The sequence below is a fragment of the Prosopis cineraria genome, unplaced genomic scaffold (genome assembly GCF_029017545.1).
Source record: "Prosopis cineraria cultivar Desert tree isolate PC_DT_omini unplaced genomic scaffold, ASM2901754v1 PC14, whole genome shotgun sequence".
Classification (NCBI taxonomy): Eukaryota; Viridiplantae; Streptophyta; class Magnoliopsida; order Fabales; family Fabaceae; genus Prosopis; species Prosopis cineraria.
The window spans coordinates 24238938-24261073 of NW_026555345.1; the positions used below are offsets into that span (position 1 = coordinate 24238938).

The following is a 22136-nucleotide window of genomic DNA, read 5'->3' on the forward strand; positions in this document are numbered from 1 at the left end:
AATATCTCCACTGATTTCGCCATCATTTTGAATAATGGCTCCCAAATATCTAAACTTTTCTACTTGAGGTATAATTTGATCTCCCAATTTCACTTCCAAATTATTGTCGAATAGTCCTTTACCAAATGACATATAATAAATGACAAATTTCAAATTTTTGGTTGAAATAACTTATGTGATATTTACTTTGATCATTAATATTATTTTAAATTTTTGGAAGAAAATATATCTTAATAATGTTTAAATATTAATAAAATTTAATGATTATAATTAAAACATTTATTGAGTAAGTGAATTTAGATCACTTATTGAATCCAAATTTATGTGTGTAATCAAATTTATTTAATTCAACTTTGTGAAAGCATCATGTTTTTTTTTTTAAATCAAACTATCATGAGATATGAATGGGATCGTTCTGAATGTTTTTTTTTTGGCCATTTAAGTTGGAGTTTGATATAAGTTAATTTTTCAACTTTGTAATTGCACCTTAAAATATGCTTACATATTATTCCTTTCGTCCCAATTTATAAGACATTTTAGATAAAAAGATTTCGCCATCATTTTGAATAATGGCTCCCAAATATCTAAACTTTTCTACTTGAGGTATAATTTGATCTCCCAATTTCACTTCCAAATTATTGTCGAATAGTCCTTTACCAAATGACATATAATAAATGACAAATTTCAAATTTTTGGTTGAAATAACTTATGTGATATTTACTTTGATCATTAATATTATTTTAAATTTTTGGAAGAAAATATATCTTAATAATGTTTAAATATTAATAAAATTTAATGATTATAATTAAAACATTTATTGAGTAAGTGAATTTAGATCACTTATTGAATCCAAATTTATGTGTGTAATCAAATTTATTTAATTCAACTTTGTGAAAGCATCATGTTTTTTTTTTTAAATCAAATATCATGAGATATGAAATGGGATCGTTCTGAATGTTTTTTTTTTGGCCATTTAAGTTGGAGTTTGAGATAAGTTAATTTCAACTTTGTAATTGCACCTTAAAATATGCTTACATATTATTCCTTTCGTCCCAATTTATAAGACATTTTAGATAAAAAGACATATATCAATAAAGTTTATTATACTTTATAATCTTATTTCTTTCAAAAAAAAAAATATAAGTGTACAAAAATACTCTTCATTTAATACTTTATTTGTGAAAAATAATATTTAAATGAAGAAAAATATATGAAAAAGATAATATTAAAAAAAAGTATCATTAATAAAATTTTATTTTTATCAAAATATTTTACATTTGGAGACATTGAATTTTTCTGAGAGTATCTTATAAATTGAGGCGGAAAGAGCTGAGTACAACACCATCAAAATTATTAAAAAAGTAAACCCGACATGCTAGCTAGCTCCTACCATTGACACTTGAACTCGGAGCTGCCTTCAATCACATTCTTCTGCTCGGTCGTTTCATCTTTTAAAAACATACTGAGAAGGATATATATACACAACAATATTTAAGAGATCAATCAAATGGGTTCAGTTCAGACTCCATTAATCGGCTCGAGAAGCTCCACTACGTTGCTGGAAACATCATGCGGATTCTTACTGCAGGAACTGCAGGTAATTATTATCAATTCATGAAAATGAATTCAAATACATATGATCCTAACTTTGGAATAATGGAATAATGATGATGACACGTACAGATGATATGGGATGAGGTAGGAGAAGACAAGTTTGAGAGAGAGAAGGCATTGTTGGAGGTGGAGCAAGAGTGTGTGGATGCTTACAGGAGAAAAGTGTGGATGCTTACAGGAGAAAAGTGGACAGGGCAAATATATGAAACTCGTCTTCATCAGCAAGTGGGCTGATCTGAGGCTGAGTTCACTCAGCGTCTTCTGTCTCTTTGTGAACCCTCTATCCCTGGAGTACGGGTATGTATGCATCCCATAGACACGCGTACGTTAAACTGAGCAAGAGCTATATTGATTTGCGAGAATGGGGGATGCTTTTGAGATGAGTTTGACACTGTTAATCTATATGACATGTTACTATGTTCATGGAGCATTTGAGCTTATATAAATATATATACACATATCCTATCAAATGTGTAAAAAAAATTGGAAAAGATGAAATTGGTATATCAATTAAACTTGAGAAAACTACCGCTATATATTCATTCTTTTTTTTTTGGTCCCATTTTGAAAGGATCTACCATCTTATTTGTGAAGCGCTTTGGTAAACGAGATATACAGGAATGCTTGTTTAAATAAGTGCTTCCATAGACTCTGCTTCTGGTTTACAAAAACATTTTCTTTTATAAGCACTCTGACGAAGGTTTTTTCATAGTAGTGTTGATTTGTGCTATTGTGATGATGGGGTATATATAATTACATATTAAAAGATGACAGAGCAGTTAGTTATAGTGCAGCCGGAGAGAAGGGCGGGAACACTGAGAGAGCAGTTAGATTCAATAACACCAGCACTGAAGGAGATGAGACTCAGAAAAGAAGAGAGGTTAAGCAAATTCCGAAGCGTCCAGTCTCAGATTCTGAAACTCTCTGCTGAAATTGATGGCCACTCTGACAATATTACTACACCCTCAAACTTCATAGTTAACGAAAATGATCTCTCTCTCAAAAAACTAGACGAGTTTAACAGTGAATTGCAGCGTCTCCGCAACGAGAAGGTACCATTACGCTACCTCCGATCCTCTTTCTTATAACCGTCTTAGAGCTATTAATAGTTTTACTTAGTCCTTATACAATGGCTCTTTGAAAGTTAGTTTCTAAACTTTGACTAGAGAGGCAATTCAATGTTAATAATTTTAACTAAATAACTAAGATATAGGGATAGGTAGCATTGAGTTAAAATTTAAGGATTAAATTTTAATTGAGTCAAAATATAAAGGCCAGATTATATTAAGTTAAAGTTTAATAATTGAATTACAATTGAACCAAAATGATAAAAACTGAATAATAAAATTTTTTTTAATGAAGATTAAGATAAACGTATGATAGTAATCTTCCTTACTTCTAACACGTGGCTCTTATAAAAATAGGACCCACTATCATATGACTATTTCTCTACTAGCTTTTTAGATATGAATGAACAAATTGAATGAGATTGCATTGTTGGTGCTTTAATGGTTTTATTGCATAGGCTCACCATTTTTCATATATTGTCATTGTGTGTGGTTTACTTTGAAAGAATGAGAGGCTGCAGCAAGTGGACAAGTACATAGACATAATCCACAGCTTGTCGACGATATTGGGAAGGGATTACTCGGCCATCATCACAGAAGTTGACCCGAGCTTGAACGATCTCTGTGGAGTAACAAAGAATATCAGTGACAATGTTCTCACTAAACTCAATCACACTGTGGACTCCCTTGTGGAAGAAAAACATAAGCGACTCGACCAGGTAATTAAAAATTCATCTTTTCATGTCTTTCATAGGATGAAATTTTGTTGAGTCTCACATCACATCAGAAGCCTCACAAATGAAGTAGGATTTATAAGTTTAAGAAGCTTCTTTATTTTACAGATTAGTCTTTTGAAATTGATTTTTTTTAAACTTGTACTTATAATATTTGAACTGTTAAAAGCTAAGTCTCATATTAAGGAGTTTTAAGTGAAGTAAAATTTATAAATTTAAAGGCTTTTTCATCTAACATTCTAGGTTTTTTGAAATGTATTCTCTTTATAGACTATTTCTGCTGGTAATAGTTGAAGTGGATGAGTCTCACATCGGGAACCTCACAAGTGAAATACACGCATATATAACTAGCACACTTGTGCTTTAAATCATCTTTAAAGCACAAGATTCAATCTAGTTTCTATCCAAGAAAGAAATTTATGGTGTTTATGATAATTCTTGCAGCTTCATCATTTAGGTAAAGAACTGACAAAGCTATGGAATCTTATGGACACGCCAAGAGAAGATCAGAAACCTTTTCCCACGTGATAAACTTGTTGTCATGCTCACCAGCAGAAGTATCAGATCCAGGAAGTCTCACCATAGAAATAATTCAACAGGTTAGTACATATATTACAATATCTTTAATGACATATATATATATATATATATATCAGAAACATTTCAGAGTCTTACTAAACTTTTTCAAGGCTGAAGCTGAAGTAAGGAGACTGGATCATCTGAAAGCCAGCAAGATGAAAGAGCTTTTCCAGAAGAAACAAGAAGAGCTTGAGCTTATATGCAGTAAAACCCACATGGAGATTCCTTCAAAGTCTGATATCAACAATATTATTGGCCTCATAAACTCAGGTTAGAAAGTGGGGTAGTAATGTCTATATCTATATATACATATATATTTGAATAAAACTGAAAGTTGAAGCAATGTGGACATTAAATTGACTTGAATATATGTGAATTAAAAGGGGAGATTGACCATTCCGATCTCCTCACGAGCATGGATGAACAGATAGCAAGAGCTAAAGAAGAAGCTTCAAGCAGGAAGGCTATAATGGAGAAAGTAGAAAAGTGGATTTTAGCACGCGATGAAGAACGCTGGCTTGAAGAATATAGCATGGTTAGAAATCCCATGCACGTAATTCTTAAATTAAATCATTTCATTTCACTATGACACTTGAGACTACGAAGTATACAAAATTAGATTTGAGATATCTGCTGTCCTCTCTAATATCGTTCAAAATTTCAGCCCTTCATTGATAGAATTGGATGAAATTTCCCTGACCATGCTATTAGCTGAAATGAAAGATTAAGATTTTACATGTTCGAAGAGACTTCAGACAGAACAATAGACACCTCATATCCTATGAAAATTAAATCCATGTTGAAATTCTAAAGTATGAAACTTGTTTGTGTGTGATTGTCAGGATGAGAAACGATACACAGTAGGTAGAGGAAATCACAAGAACTTGAGACGTGCAGAACGTGCTCGATCACTGGTCCAGAAAATCCCAGGTATAAAAAATGAGTGACCTAATTCATTAATAAACCACGTGGCTTACATGGTATATGTTGCTAATCAGCCTGACTTTTTCTTTCAGCTTTGGTTGATTTGCTTATGTATATGACTCGGAGCTGGGAAGAAGAAAGAAATAAAGTTTTCTTGTACGATCAAGTAAGTTAATGAACCAATCCTCGATTTGGTATTCACTCTTCAAGATTTTTCCTTCACTTAGATTGGTAAGTTATGTGCTCGAAAAGAGTACAACAAATCAAGAGTTAACTAATACATATCTAGAGATTCCCCTTAATTAGGCGCATTAATTCCGTGATTTCTTAGACTAGTAGTTCCTCAAAGACATCTGATAAAACTGCAATGATACGCAAGATGTCTTAAATTAAAAGTGATGGTATCACAAAATATGTCTTCAATTTAAAGTTCTAAATTAATGCTTCACCAACACAAGTTATGAAGTAGTGTATGTATTCACTTTCTTTCTTTCTTTGTTTTTTTTTTTTTTTTTTTTAAATAGCCAAACCATTTCGTCGTCATAGTCATAGAGGCTGTGTTTGGATAAAATATTTTCAATTTGAAAAGTACTTTCAGTATGCCGTCTAAACATAGATATTATTTAAATATTTGTTGCGTTGATGGTAAGTCTGATCCATTTGGCAAACAAAACTTTAGATAGCTTATAACTTTTCAAATGTAAATTGGAGCTAATTTCAATTAATTCTCATATTATTATCCAAATAATTTTTAATTTACAAAACTGATTTTTAAAAATATATATTCAAACATACATGAACTTTTAATGAACAGGCTTCTAGGCATAGATTGCGGATAAAGCATGAACAAGTATTGTAATTGACCAATTATTAAGAGACTAACTCCCCACACACACACGGAAAATGATATTTATTGGCAGGTACCTTTGATGGCATGTTGGAAGAGTATAACTCAGTCAAGCAGAAAAGGGAGGAAGAGAAGAGAAGGCAGATCAGGGTAAAAATTTGAAATATAACATACCCTCTCATCTCTATGTATAAAATATTTTTAGTTGAAACCCGCATATTAGTAAAACTTTGTTATTTAGAAAACACATAAAATTATTAGAATTTTTTGATTTTGCCTCTAACAATATCACAATAAATATCATGGTGGTGGATAATAAAGCATACAATTAATATCCCTTCCTCCTTTCAAGACAAGGAGAAAATTGTTTAAGTACTTGAAAATATCATGACATTCCTTATATTTAAAGATAAAATAAACTTTAAAAATACTTTATAGCTAAAGCCTGCATATTAATAAAACTTTGTTATTTAGTTTAAAGCACACATATTCTCTCATCTCTATATATAAAGTGTTTTTAATTGAAGCCCGCATATTAGTAAAACTTTATTATTTAGTTGAAAGCACATAAAACAATAAGAATTTTTTAGTTTCGCCTTCAATAATATCACAATTAATATCATGATGGTAGATAATAAAGCATGCAATTAATATCTCTTCCTCCTTTCAAGACAAGGAGAAAATTGTTTAAGTACTTAAAGATATCATGACATTCCTTGTATTTAAAAACAAAATAAACTTTTTAAAAATACTTTATATATAGTAACGGATGAAGTGTATATATGTGTGTATAACATCAAATATGCATATAATACAATACATCTTATTTTTATATATGTGGATATATCAATGCACTTTAATTAGAAACGCTGGTGGTGAATGTGATACTGAATTTGTGTAACAGGAAGAAGAAGAAGGTGCCGAGTGCAAGAGTAGGAGAGCAAGAGAATAGTAACAATAATTATGGGATGAGACCAAGCACTAGCAGTAGTAGGCGTTCTGGGTATTCAGTGAATAGCATAAATATGTCATTCATGAAGGACGTTGCAAGGAACAAGCAGGTACACAACAGGAAGGTCTTTCGCCAACCTTCATTCGCTTCTCATATCAGAGACGAGGCTTCTTCCGTCATTTCCACTTATTCTGGACCTTTCTCTCCTTAATTTATCACACTCTGCCTCCCCCACCCCTCTTGTTGGCTGGTGTTTTAATTAAATAGGTTCGTTTGCCAAGAATTAATGCTTCTTGTGTAATCTTGTTTATAGTTTTTTGTTTTGCCCTTGTTATAGACAGATTGCAGTAAAATGACCCTTGATAAGTGACAACATTTGGTTTAACTAATAATAATAAAGGGGTTGTAGCATTTTAATAAAAAAATTTGAGTTTTAAGTTCTGACTTTGACAATGTAACAGTGTTGATAATAAAACTTCCACCCAAAAGGGTCCCATCCTAACTTAATTCAATTAGGTCTCATTAAAGTCCTCTCATCTCGACTACATGTATGGAAACTCATATTGGCATTCCACTTTACCTATAGTCATGGATTTCCATGGAGGAGCTCAACTATGAAGAACTGACATGGTCCTAGAAAAAGTTTGAAGAACTATGGTTGTAGATTTATTGGCAAAAGAAGGAATCATTGCCTCTTCCCTTTTTGATTTGGTTCCCTCTTTTCTAAGGAACTTAGTGCAGAAGGATTGTTTGGGACCTAACCCCTTGTTTCTGTTTCGGACTTGTGCTTTCCTAAATAAACCAACAAATCTTTGTTTTTTTGCTTCTCTACATCTTCCCTTCTTTTGAGTTCTCTTCTGTGACTGGCACAAGAGATTGTGAGATTGAAGGTTTAGGGGAGGGTGATGGCTTTGGTAATTGGGGTGATAATGGCTCTGCTTGTGTAAACCAAGAATCAAGCAGTACAAATTGTTCCCAAGTCTAAGATTCCTTTATATTCTCCACTTTGAATTGAAGAGTTGGGATAGAAAAGTGTTATTTCATGAAGAGTAATGCCCAAAAAAAAAACATTGAAGAACTATATACATTATCATCCTTATGATTGGCCTAAGAAAAAATGTTACTCTAATGATTTGTAGTTTGAATTTCCAGGCTAGTGGGCTTAAGCTTAACCCATCTCTGTTTACCGAAAAAAAAAATGGTATCAGGTTCAAAAAGTTGAATGGTATTGTTAGAGCAATTTAGAGCAAAACAATGAATAATATAATGAATAATGTTTTGATTCTTGTTAGAAAATGTGTCCTTATTTAATATTAGACAGTGTATTGACTCCAATAAAAAACCACCTATTCATGATAAAAAAAAATTAAGAACCACAAAAAAGAATTGGTTTAAAGAGAGTAGAATGATTAGAAAAAGCATATTTTTTTCATTAACAAAACAAATATGAAATTGAGACTTGCGACTTGCGAGAGACATGAACAAAAGAATTTGAATTGTGAGAAAAACAAACGAAGGCAGGGATGATCACTCAGAATTAGACTGTGAAATTGGAGATGATAATTTTTTTATTTTATTTTAGTAAATCAATTTTCTCCTTCATTTTATTTTAAGGGACACAAAGGAGAGAATGGCGAGTAAACAACCACCCCATCCTCTGCCATTTGTGCATATATTATTTTGAATCCGCTAAAGGCGTTACCATTATGCTCAATCCCACCAATTTTTCTCTCAAATGATGTAATCATGTAGAATCATGAATGATTATTGCATCATCTCCCTCTGCGAATTCAATCACCTGTTCTTCGTTTAAAATCATCGACGTCAACAAAGGTACGCAAAATGTTGGCTGTTACAAATCTAAATTGCAATTTGTCATATTCATCACTATCGATTTTCGATCTTAAGCAGTCACACTGATTTCCCACGACGCATGAAGGCAAAAAGCGAAGAAGAAGAAGAAGAAGACGAAGCAAATTTAAAGAAATGCTTCATAGAGTGCATCCCATTTTTTCTCCCTCCCCACATTTTCGCTATGGAATTTTCCGAGAAAGACCTTGATTGCGCCCGGTTGTCAGAATGTAACTCAAAGAATGCCGAAGCTAACTGCGAAGAAAACCTTCATGAGGCTGAGGTTCGTATTATTTTTTTCTTTTTGAAGTCACATTTTTTCCCTCGAATTTATGAAGGTGCTACCTAAATGTCGTACCTACAAATTTTGTGCTTGAAATGTTTTGCAAAACTCTTTTAATTAATGTGTGACATTGTTTCGAAGCTTTTAGTTTCTTTTGGACAGTGTGGTGATAACATGGAAGTATCGATGCTTGCTGTTCACGTTTGGGCCTTGGGATAAACAATGAAAACTAAAACTGGAGTATGCTGGTTGACCTGCACATAAGAGGACAGTAACTGTAGGATTTAATTATTCCGACTCTATCCAGATTCTTCAGTCCCCCCTAAACATCTTTCAAATCCCATTTCAATTCTAGAGAATATGAGAGATTAAATGTGGAATTGTACCTGAATCCATAGTTCAAGGATCGCCGAGTTTAATCATCATCAATATTGTTAATGAGTGAAGTTTCCTAATGATTCTCCAAGGGGGACAAAGAACCATTTTCACAACAATGAAATCTGATGACCATAACCCCTTATATAAACCTAATTAATTTGTGATACTTTGAATCTGTCCACCATCAAATTAGAAATATCATTAATTATAAGAGAATGATAATTAAGGACCTTCTAAGAATATTAATATCAATTACGGATCATGAAATTTTAAAATTTCAGTTAAAGGCCATAGACCTTAATTGTGATAAAAAAATATAGTTTGTGAGGTAGAATTTACTATTGTCATTTGGGAATTCACTAATCCAACTTGAGAAAATTTGTAACATATATTATGAAAATATGAAACCCCACTTGGAAATCAATTGTTTAACAAAAAGCGCCATTTGAGAATTCACAAACTCGACTTGAAAAAATTTCTAACTTATATTGCGACAACATGAAATTCCATTTGAGAATCGATTGTTTAATAAAAAACACCAATTTGAACAAATTACTTTTTATTAAACAATTTATTTTCAAGTAGGGTTTTATTTTTTTACAATATGCATTAGAAATTTTTCAAGTTTAGTTAGTAAATTTTTAAGTGACGCTTTTTGTTAAACATTTCATTCTCAAGTAGGGTTTTATGTTTTCACAATATATGTTAGTAATTTTCTCAAATTGGGTTAGTAAATTCCTAAGTCATATTAGTGAATCCCACTTCACAAATTACATTTTTTTATCACAATTAAGGACCATGGTTCTTAACTGGAATTTCAAAATTTCATGGTCTGTAGTTGAGGTTAATGTTCTTAGAAGGTCCTTAATTGTCATTCTCCCTTAATTATATCCCTTTTCCTTCCCTTAATTTTATCCTTAGATCATTTTGTATGAGGGATTATTTTATCCCAATATGAGTGATTAGAAATTTCTACTCGTTAATTTTCATAATAATTATATACCTTAAAGCCTTGATTTTTTTTAATCAAAAAAGCCTTAAAATTTTAATTATATTAGACCATACTATTATTTAGGCTTAATTAAATAATAACAACATATTTTAAATATTTAAGTGTGTGGTCGCACATGTTGAATTTTGTTCTAATAGTAACTAATAAGTGAGGAAGTGAAGATTGTGATGAAAATTCTTGCTTGTTCTATTACCAAAATCCCTCACCTTACATGGAAAAGAGTTAGAGATGAGGATTGGATCTAAAGAAGAAAAAAGATCTCCAAGAACCAAGGAGTGAAAATTGATAGCCTTCCCTCTCTAATTGCACTTGCATCTCTTGGCGCCTCATCCCTAGTTTCACTATTTTTAAACATGCATTCATGCAGATTCTGACCAAGTGGGGAGTAGCTTTACTTGAGTTGTCGCAGTGCCAAAGTCCCAGTGAATCCAAGAGGATGATTAATGGTATATCATGTGTCTCACTGAGCAAAATTTACGCCCACTCGCCTTCCTCCTTTAATCTTTTTTTCATGTGAATTCTCTTTTGTCAGCATGAATTACTCTTTCTAGTTCTAATAGATTTTTGACGGGGCCAACTACACAGATGCCATCTCAAATCTGGAGGAAGCTTTACTGATTTGTCCCACGAAGCATGATACTCTTTGGTACCTGGGAAATGCCCACAAATCTTATGCGTTTCTAACTCCTGATCTTCATGAGGCAAATAATTATTTTGACAAGGCATACAAGTGTTTTAAAAAAGCCGTAGAAGAGGTAAATTCTATTATTGAGCTACGGTATATTTTAGTTCTAAATCTGGCAAATTTTTAGCAGTGGAATCTGCTTTTGTAGGATCCTGAGAACGAGCTATATAAGAAGTCCTTGGAAATTACCATTAAGGTATAATTAAATTGCTATGGCAATTACATGAATATTTTTTCCATAGAATTCATGCTCAAAATTTGCTTTTTTATGCTCAAATCGACTGCAACTTCCTTGTGTATTACTATGTTTTGGACCTCGCCTGAACATTGTTAGTCTTCATTTCCATCTTTGATATGAAGACATCTAACTGCGTATATTTTGATGTGAACTGGTAAATGTAAGCTATTAATGTTAAGACTTCTCGCTATACTACAGGACTTTCTGTCAGGTTTTATTGATTGATCTAGAGTCTATCAATCAATATTTTTGAATTTTTATGAACAAGCAACAAAAAGGGGAGGAAAATGCGGACTGGCTGCCCTCATATTTGAACCCACTGTACTAAAAATCTTATGTCAGACTACAGGGTTGGCTTTGATAGATATTCAAGCAGTCAATCAAAGGCTGTTTTGAGCTTGGTGTGGGTCATAAGGCAACGTATTGTGTTTGTCATTGTTACTCCTTTAATTGGAACTGAATTGGATGGTCATAGATGGTGAAGTTAATTTTTACGATACTGCAGTCTTGAAATATCCGTGCAACTTGCCAAATTTGAGTCTATGCTCCATAGAAGTCGTTAGGACGCTTTCCTTAGGCAATTGGTGTCAATTGAGTTTTTTATTGTTTACGTTTTATAAGAATTCATGTAACTAATTTACAATTGCATGTTTTTTACTTCAATAACTCACTGCGATCCATACATGTTAGGCCACAGAATTGCACATGAAGGTCTACAAAAATGGGTTTGATCAGGAGCAGAGTGGTCAATCATCAGCTACTCTTAACAGGAAGGTCAGATTTGCAAGAATTTAACTTCCTTAACTGAACTTTATCTTTATTTCATGTTTATGAGTACCACAGCGTGCAATATTAACTTCTGGAGCTGGCTAACTGGCTTTGTTAACTCATATCCTGTCCTGTGGATTCGCCCTTCTTCATCAGAGACATTATGCCTCAAAAAATTAAATTATTCTTTTGAGTGAAAGGACCGGCTTTTCACTCTTTTATTGGCTACTAAGATTTCTGCATTGTTGATTAACATGGTCTCACTAGGATGATATATTTTGATACAACCAACAGATAATAGGATTTCGATGTGGAATGCTTGAGTTTTGACCACATGCTCTTTGAATTTGGTGGAAGCTGAGTGTCTCTGAGTTCTAGTGGAGTTTTGCATCTGTCTGCTTGTGTTCATAGAATGATAAAGTATTGCGAGTCTAAATGTGGATTTAACAAGCTTTTGGACTCCATTGTTTGTTCTCTCTGCATAATTTGCATATAGATGTCTGTAAAAGTACTACCATAGGCTGGGCCTGGGCCTGATATAATTGTTATTTATGGGTTGGCGATTTGGCTATCTACATAAAGATGTTCGTTAGCACTGAGATGTTCACCAGTTCATTGTTTTATATAATCATATAAACTGAGGGCGTGTAGCTTTTGTTAACCTGCTAAAAATTGATGAGAATTTTGAAATGATAAGGGCATGTTTGGTGGAGAATTAAAGAGAAAATCATTTTTGCCGTGTTTGGTGCCGTGTTTGGTAAGACAGGTAAAAAAATGTCAGTTTCCTGTGTTTTCAATTTTTATGTTCAATCTTTTTTTCCCGTCTATACCAAACATGCAGGTTGAAAGGCCCATTTTCCTCACCCTTTCCCATTCTGTTTAAAAACCTTTCCATTGTATCAAATGTGACCTAAGATTCTTTGCCATTTGAACTGCTTGTTCACTAGCTTACCATGTTTGTGGACAAAAATTATGAAAGTAGCTTTCTGGAATTGGATTGTTCGATAGTGGTTTTTTTCTCGTTTTCTCTCTTTGAAGGTAATTTGACTCAACCATATTCTCATAGCTTTGTGCCATTGGCTGTTCAATAACAATTTTGTGGTTTATTTCAGGAATCCAAAAAACAGGAGACTAGTGATAGTGACCTTAAATATGACATCTTTGGTTGGATTATTCTTGCAATGTATATGGCAGCAGGGGTTAAAATGGCTAGATTTCACATCTCTTCGCTACCTCCTAGATAAGCATTTTTATGTTTTTTTGGGGGGAACAAAACTTGGAAGTGGCCTGTTAGGTAATACGTGTAGCTATTTGCAGTTTTGCGCCTTCTAGTTCAATTAGAAAGCTTATTTCGTTGAATGTGGAAGGGTCAAGTTGACGAATTGGCAATTAAATGTGATTTTTGCAAAAGAAATGACTATAATTATAGTCATGTAAGTGATTCTACATATAAGGTTATTCGCCGTTGTTGTATAATCATTTGCAAATATAATTACTTGATATTTTTTTCAAATAGATCAAATACAAACATTCATATGCATCTATCTATCTATTTCTTTTTTCATAAAGAAGAGTGAGGAATGCTCAATACACTGTACACTTGACATTTATGCAACCACTCTTTTATTATAGGGGTACTTATAGGACAGGATTGGGATAGCCTTATCATATGCTTTATTCTAAAAAATTATTGTGTGTCTCATCTCAAGAAATGAATGAGGTTAAATTTTTATCTTGTTTTTCGTCTTGATAGTTATCTTGTCCTATTTGAAATCAAGATGGAATCAAGAGGTCTTAATAAAACACATAAAACGTGAAAAGGGGATTAGGACAATAACATTTATTAAATGTCATAACTTACTAAATGTAAAACCAAAACAACATAAATACATAAATTCAATCATTAAATTACAATTTAAAATAAAAAAACATAATGATAACAACCACAGTTCAAAGTCAAGTATAGTATAGCAATAACAGAATTATTGAGTTATACAATTTAAGTAAGTGTATAATTATATAAAAAGAAAATAAAATAAATAAACAAAAAATATTCTCTCCATTCAAAAATATAAGACATTTTTAATTAAATTTTACCCCCTAATAAAATGGTTACTTACTTTTAAACTAACCTCATTTTTTCATATTTACCCTTATTGAATACCTTACAATAAATATAAGGTGATTAAAGTCATTCATTAATAAGAATACTTAAAAAAAAAGGTAATAATTGCACTTTAAAAGATTAAAAATACCTTTTATTTTTTAATATTCAACTCTTATAAAAATGTCTTAAATTTTCTTAACAAAAAAAATATATTCTTTGATTTTGACTAAATAAATAAAATGTTTAATATTAATTAAATAAAAAAATATATAATAATATATTCAGGATGGGATGGAAATTTTTGTTGCATCCCGCAAAAGTCTCGTCCTAATTTTTTTTTTTGTTTTTTTTTTCCAATTCAGGATAGCTCCGTCCCGATCGAAGAAGTAAAAACACCCTTTATCACATTTGATACAGGACTCACAACCCCTCAATTCCGGGAATGTGGGTGCTACTAAACTAAGTTTTTTTTTTTTTTGCAAAAGCATTATTGATGGTGTCATATCTACTTGGAAAAATATTTCTTAAATAGATCAGTTTTATCAAAAAAAAATTTTGTGAACTAAACTAATTGTAATAAATATGCAAGTTGATTTTCTGATAAGAGTTCTACTAAAAATATTTCTATCATACCTAAACATTCATGCAGAACCATCTCAATTTTTTTCCATGATAATCTTAATTTTTTTAAAAAAAAATTAGATATTCCTGAAAATTTCTTGAATTGTTTAATTTGCTTAAAGCTGACCGCTTTCTTGTAATGGCCATTACCTATACAGGTGGTGGATGCACATTGGTCAACTTTTTGCCATCACGAGAAAGTGATCTCACTTGAACCCATATAATGGCCATTACCTATACACTATCCAATGTACATTGATAAAATATTTGAAATGTGAAAAGCTAGGCAAAAGAATCATCTTGAAATTTGCTGATTTTTTTCCTGAAGATTCTGTTTGGGGCAATAGTTTAACTCTTTTTTTTTTTTTTGGTTATTGGGACAATAATTTAACTTTGCTGTAAAGGTCCCCTGCTTTCTCTTGCATTTGCTTTTTGGGAATTTTAGTCATTTGTCTTCCTTTGGATTTTTGATTCTCTCATAATCCAATCATCTCTTTGTTGTAACCTACATGAGGGAGTTAGTGGGCATTTAAATTATCTTCCCTTAATCCTACCACAGGAAATGACTGATGTGGCCACCTGTATTCCTCAACTCTATGAATGTTCTCTTAACTTGATTGACTGCAAGCGGTTTTAAATCTTATCATATAAAAGTATTTGCCTTTTAAATTACTAATTGAATTTTTTTTAGGCAGCCACCAGTGGGGATGTGATCTTGATTGGCCAAACTTTATGTTCTGTGAGGAGGAGATAGTTCCACATTATTATGTGTTTCAATTTTTTTAATACGTAAGATTTTGTTATTTGAAAAGAGAGAGCAATTAAAAAAAATAAAGAGAGGCACCACTCAGAACGTTAGATTCATTTTAATTTCATACTAAAGTTAGTGCAATTTGACATGTATTAACAAATTTTAAAAGATGAATGATGCCGTAGCTCAATGGTATCAAATTTCTTTATAAGTGAGAGATTTAACTCACTAATTGCATGTGGTTACAAGTAAAATCAAACTCATATTCTTTCACTTATCAGAGAATTTATATGTTACTAGGTTATAAAGTCATTGACAAGATTTTTTTTTTAAGCAAACAAAACTTACAACTTAAGGTATGTAATCAAAGTTAAATTTATCTTAGGGAAAAAAGACAAAAATAAAATAAAACAAAAAAGGAGATATGATCAAGGGAAATATAGATATCCCTATTATAGAACATTTTCTGAAAGAGTTCTTTGATATTTAATATAAGGAATTTGATGAAATATTAATTATATTTTTTCAATATTATTCTTATTTAAATTCATTAAGTATGAGAGAAAAATGTAATGCAATTTAAAATTTTTTATTAAAATAGGAGTAAAATTAGAAGTTTATTAAATTAATGACTTACTCCGTCCGTCTGTCCCTATGTATAAAGTATTTTTTAAAAATTTACTTCGTTCCTAATATAAGAGGTGTTATAATATTTTTTAAATAATTTTACAATTTTGCCTTGTCTTAAAAAAAAAGAGAAATATTAATTGTGTATTTTACCCACAACCACTATAATATCAATTGACATTATTAAAAATAAAATTAAAAAATTATTGTGATTTAATAAAATTTTAACTAAATAATAAATTTTATTAATATATGTAATTTAATTAAAAATATTATATATATATATATATATATATGAATGAAGAGAATAACGAATTCTTTTTAATTTTAGTGATGTAATTAAAAGCATTTTATAATAAAAATAAGGTCGGTAGATAAACGTGAGGACAAAGGTGATTGGAACGCATTAAAGGGCACATAGTACGGGGAAACACACGTACCATATTGTTCAGTCCAAAGCATGACCTCATGCGGTGTCCATGAAGTAAAAGACAAAATGATAGCTGCATTATTGAGAGACAATATAAGTTTCCGTGAGATTTTATGTAACACCTGGCAACGCAAAATATGGCACATCATTGCAATTTGCAAAAGCGTACGTACTCTTTTTCACAGACTAACTAGAATGACAAAACAAAATGAGCCAAAAAAGCTTGCACTTGCGCTTCCTCTGACCTTTCCTTTCCCATGGATAATGTCCCCACCCTTCCCTTCACTCTTTTTCTTTTCACTCGTTTTTCCCATAATTTCACTCTCACTCTCCACTATTTGTGTTTTTCTCTTGCCGACGAAGCAGACTTGTATGTTTGAGACGGTAAAATGAAATGTAATGAAATGGAATAAAATGTAAATTCCATTATTTGAGAGTTTTATTAGAAGAAGAAAAGAAATGAATTTATTTATTATTTAAGAATTATTATCAGTTAATTAATTTAACTATTCTAGTTTTAGGATTATGAAAGGATGTGAAAGAGTGAGATGATTGAGAAGGATAAGGATAATTTTGTGATAATATTACTCATATAATTTCATTTCATCCTCAACCCTACAAATTGAGGTAATCTTACTATCATTCTTCACTATTCATTCTTATTTTAATAGTGAAGCAGACTTGAATGTTTGATACTACATGATGGAAGCCGTCATTGATGGGACGGAGCACGCAGGGGTAGAATTAGCTTTGGGCCTGTTTGTATACTCATTGAGAATTAATTCTGAGATTAAAATTATAGTTTTGTAAAAATTTATTCAAATATCCTCATTTTACAAAATTTCATTTAGTTTGGGAAATTATATTTTAGAGAAGCTAAAATTTTTTTCATTTATAAAACTTCATTTGGCTACTTTTCTTTATATCATTTATTTACACATTCAAAATTGATTCTCAAAAAATCATCCAAACATATTCAATTTATCAAAATCAATTTTTAAAAATTTATCCAAACATCATCACATTCTAACAATCAATTTTTTCTATGATCAATTTTTTTTAATTGAAATTCAAATACACCCTTGGATTAGGGGGGGCAAATTAAAGCTAGAGTTGCTGGCCATATATATCACCTAAATCCCAAAATGAATAAGTAGGAAAATCATACAAATTCTTCTCCAGTTTATTTTGTTTTGGAGCATATCTGGATTAGTAAAAAAAAAAATTATGTAAGTGTGAGAATATGTGATGCATATCTATCTAATATAGGCAGATCTACTCATTTGAAGTAGAGCTGCAACATTGAACGGAAGTGAGGAATGAAAGTATCAGTAATGAATAAATTAAACATGCATTCATCAAATTTAAAGACAAAATAAAGGATTATGGGTAAGTGTTGGAACTTGCAATTAAAAAGGGAGAATTATCTTATTAGTAGTATGAGATTGTTGGAGGAGAGGAAGAATAAGGAAGAGGTTGATATCATTTTAGTTCACTCTTTGCTTGCGCAATCGGCCATCTCATTATTAGCCCATTTAGTCAAGTTCATATCAGTGTTATTGAAACCGGATCGGATCGGATGATCCGACCACCATCTGCTGAACAAAATAGTTTTATTCAACCAGTTGAATCAATCTAGCATCTGACCCGAATTGAACTGGTTGGTTTTGAAAGAATTGGCTTTGACCCAGAAATCAGAGCTGGGTCAACCTGGGTCAAAGCCAAAAAAATAAAAAAAAATTAGGCTAAGTTGCTTAGATTCGCAATTTCTCTTCTCTAATCACTAATTTTTTCTTTTCTTCTCTTCTCTAATCTCTAATCTCTCCTTCATAACCTAAGTTCAATCTCTAACTTTTCCTCCAACCTCTACCTCCAACTCTAAAGATTCAACCTTTGTTATCGAAACCGAAAACTTGTGAGTCATGACATGACGACGTGCCTCTAGTTCCAGCATTTTCTTTCGAGATCATAAGCTTGTATTGACATGCATCTACCTTTAACTCTAACAATCCAAGCATCTAGCTTTTGGAGTCAAGATCTCAAGCATTATTGACAAATTAATGTTTTATTTATATATTTACACATATAAATATTTTTTTATTTAATTTTTATGTCATGAAAACTACAACCTGTTATTTTTTTTTAGTTTGATGTCTGGTTCGTGTTTCAAAATATTGATTCATGTAGTTCCATGTCCTATTGCACTTGAGAAACACACCTTTTTTTGGGGGGTTGGTGGGAAGTCCCCTCCAAGCACGTGGGTCCACCCTTGAATACTGGAGTGGGATTGAGTAGAATGAAATAGAATATTTTATTTGACATTTTAATTTTATTTAACTGTTATTTAAAAATTATTACAAAAATAAATATTTTTTCTGTTTAGAAATATAAGATATTTTTTAAGGAGTTAGATGTTAAAAAATATAAAAATTTTTAATCTTTCGAGGTGTAATTATTATCTTTTTTTAAAGTACCCTTATTAATAAATGGCTTTATATTTATTATAGGATGTTTAATAGAGGTAAATATGAAAAGATAGAGTTAATTTAAAAATAAATAACTACTTTATTAGGAAGTAAAATTTAATTAAAAATATTTTATATTTTTAAAAGAAGGAAGTAGCTTTTAATTAATTGTCATGTTTTTCTAGTTTCAGGGTAAAAAGAAGTGAAAGAGTATGAGGAGTGAGAAGAACAAGAATTATTTTGTAATTATATTATTTATATTAGGTCATTCCATTCTCAACTCTCCAAATTGAGGGTTAGAAGAAAATGAGTTTATGATGATTAATGATGACTTAAAAAGTGATTACAAGTCATTCCACTTGAATTCTCAAATAAAAAAAGTATTAAACAATGATATAAAACTTCCAGACATCCCACTCCATTTCATTACGTCCTAAACACAACCTAAATTTCTAAAATTAATTAATTAATTAAGGAGAAAAATGGGCACATCACTTCTTCTTCTTGATGGTTTCTGGCAGATTGATCACGAGAAAAGGGAAGGTGGGTGTGGGTCTGGTGTAATGAAGTGAGTTGGTGGTGAAAGCATTTCCCCCCCTTCCCCTTCCTTTTAGAATATTCATCTTGATAAAATCTACTAACCATGGTTAGATATTAACCAGAGATCGTCAAACTCAACCACTTTTGAAACACCTATATGTACAATTCATCCCCCGTATGACAGGCGTCCATCTCCCCATAGTTCCACGAGCTATTCATATCATAAAGCATAACACTCTCTCAGCTTCGCTTCTCCTCTCTACTCTCTCTCAAACATGAAGCTTATCCCAATACTGTTCCTATTACCAATACTTGGTCTTCAACTAATTTCCCAAACTACCCTCTGTTCTTCTTCCTCTTGGCCTCTTTCTCTTTTTCTCTTTCTCTGTGCTCTCTCTCTCAACTACTGGATCGTCCCTGGAGGCTTTGCATGGAGGAATTACCGTTACATTCGCCATCACGATGAGAAGAAGCCCATTAAACTTTCTGGCCCAATGGGCTGGCCCATCTTGGGGTCTTTGCCTCAAATGGGCTCTCTTGCCCACCGTAAACTCGCCGCCATGGCTGCTTCCCTTGACGCGAAACAGCTCATGGCGTTTAGCCTGGGAGCCAACCCGGTGATCATCGCCAGCCACCCGGAGACGGCTCGGGAAATTCTATGCAACTCGGCGTTCTCGGACCGGCCCATCAAGGAATCAGCTCGCTCGCTCATGTTCGAGCGCGCTATTGGCTTCGCTCCGAGCGGCGAATATTGGCGCCGGCTCCGCAGGATCGCAGCCGTCCACTTGTTCTGTCCACGGAGAATCTCAGGGCTTGAAGGAACCCGACGGCGTGTGGCTGACGAAATGATGACAAGAGCGTGGAAGGAGATGGAGGAGAAAGGGGTCGTGGAAGTGAGGGGAATATTACAGGAAGGGTCATTGATGAATATATTGGAGGCTGTTTTTGGTAATTGCACGCGTTCAAAAGGAGAGGAGCTAGGCCGCATGATCAAGGAAGGGTATGAGCTAATTGTTGAGTTCAATTGGGAAGATTATTTTCCGTTCAAGTTTATGGACTTTGGTGGAGTGAAGAGAAAGTGTCACAAATTGGCATGTAAGGTTAATAGTGTTGTAGGTCAAATTGTCGAAGAACGAAAAAGAAATGTGACGTTGAATGCAGAAGAAGAGAATGATTTTCTGGGCGCTCTCTTGTCCTTGCCCAAGGAAGAGAGGTTAAGTGATTCAGATACAGTGGCTATTTTGTGGGTAAGGATCTTCCACTTGTAAATACAATTGAGATTGTAACATAAACAAACATGTTTACGTCTCTTTTATGGTTGATTTTGATTGTTTGATGTAGGAAATGATGTTTCGAGGAACAGATACAGTTGCTATACTTCTTGAGTGGATTATGGCTAGGATGATTTTACATCAAGATGTTCAAGCAAAAGCTCGTCAAGAAATTGATGACTGCATTGGACGACAATATCCTGTGAGAGATTCCGACATCCCAAAGCTCCCTTACCTTCAATCCATAGTGAAAGAAGTTCTTCGACTACACCCACCGGGCCCACTTCTCTCATGGGCCCGGCTTTCTGTACACGATGTCCATGTGGGTAAGTTCCTTGTGCCAGCTGGCACAACGGCAATGGTAAACATGTGGGCCATAACACATGACTCGTGTGTTTGGGAAGACCCATGGGTCTTCAAGCCAGAACGGTTCATGAAAGAGGAAGCGTCCATCATGGGGTCGGACCTGAGACTTGCACCGTTTGGAGCTGGGCGAAGGGTGTGTCCTGGAAGAGCACTAGGCCTAGCCACGGTTCATCTCTGGCTCGCACAGCTTCTTCACCGTTTCATATGGCTTCCAGTAGAGCCAGTGGATCTTTCAGAATGTCTCAAGCTTTCACTTGAACCGAAAAAACCTATCCGATGTAAACTTGTTAGTAGATTTAACACTAGGCCTTGAGCTCTGAACTTACCATATGAACTGTTTAATTATGCATTTTTAGCAACGAAGAAGAAGGTATGTTCAACATAATAAAGTTATATAATATTAATAAAATATAAAATATATTTGCCAAGGCTCTTTATGTATAAGCTGTCAAAAACATGGTTCGTTGATGGCAAGAAAAATCTCACTAGGAGTTGCGAGTTCTAATTTTCCTATTATATATGCACTAGATATGCATGTGTGTGTTGTGTGTACAGTATGCGATTCTTTCTTTCACTCTTCGCCACTAATATACAAAACCAACCTAATTTAATAGCTAAGACTCGTATTGATTCTCCAACAAGAATAATACGAGTACTACATTAGTTTTTCAATTTGCGAGAATTTTGATCAACTTTAACTCCATGTAGATAACATCTTCAAAAAAAAAAATGGAATACTGTGAATTGGTTTCTCCCTTTTTTTTCCCTTCTAAATTTGACCATTAAATTTAAAAATCATCAATTCAACGAAAAATTAAGAGGACTGCAACTTAAGTAAGGTTTTTTGATATCTGCATTATTTTTAAGTTATCTAATAATATTATTTGGTCCATGCATGTTTTTGGAGCCTTGCATGCCTCCTGTATATGCCAGCAAGGGTGGAGATAGGGGGATCAGAGAGGCCACAGCTCCTTAATTTTTTATTTTTTTTGGTAAAATGTGAGAATTATATATTTTCAATTCTTA

General features: G+C 32.7%; 2 protein-coding genes and 1 pseudogene across 3 annotated transcripts; all 3 read left to right on the top strand.

Annotated features, from left to right (window-relative positions):
* The first annotated feature begins 1386 nt into the window (after nt 1–1386).
* LOC129292683 (65-kDa microtubule-associated protein 8-like) lies at nt 1387–7004 on the top strand (annotated as a pseudogene).
* A 1027-nt stretch (nt 7005–8031) lies between these two features.
* Nucleotides 8032–13466, top strand: LOC129292088 (mitochondrial import receptor subunit TOM20-like). Of its 2 annotated transcripts, XM_054929607.1 has the most exons (7): nt 8036–8550; nt 8629–8851; nt 10609–10687; nt 10827–10996; nt 11075–11122; nt 11855–11938; nt 13045–13466. In XM_054929607.1, exons 2-7 carry the CDS (start codon nt 8651–8653, stop codon nt 13174–13176), a joined length of 714 nt encoding a protein of 237 aa, XP_054785582.1. In that variant the 5' UTR covers nt 8036–8550; nt 8629–8650; the 3' UTR covers nt 13177–13466. The 2 variants fall into 2 exon arrangements, with proteins under 2 accessions (XP_054785583.1, XP_054785582.1); XM_054929608.1 differs by lacking the exon at nt 11855–11938 and having other exon boundaries at nt 8032–8550.
* Nucleotides 13467–19352: 5886 nt separating this feature from the next.
* Nucleotides 19353–21596, top strand: LOC129293283 (cytochrome P450 78A5-like). Its single transcript, XM_054931155.1, has 2 exons — nt 19353–20720; nt 20815–21596. The coding sequence occupies exons 1-2, from the start codon at nt 19749–19751 to the stop codon at nt 21421–21423; spliced, it is 1581 nt and encodes a 526-aa protein (XP_054787130.1). The 5' UTR covers nt 19353–19748; the 3' UTR covers nt 21424–21596.
* The last annotated feature ends 540 nt before the right edge of the window (nt 21597–22136 follow it).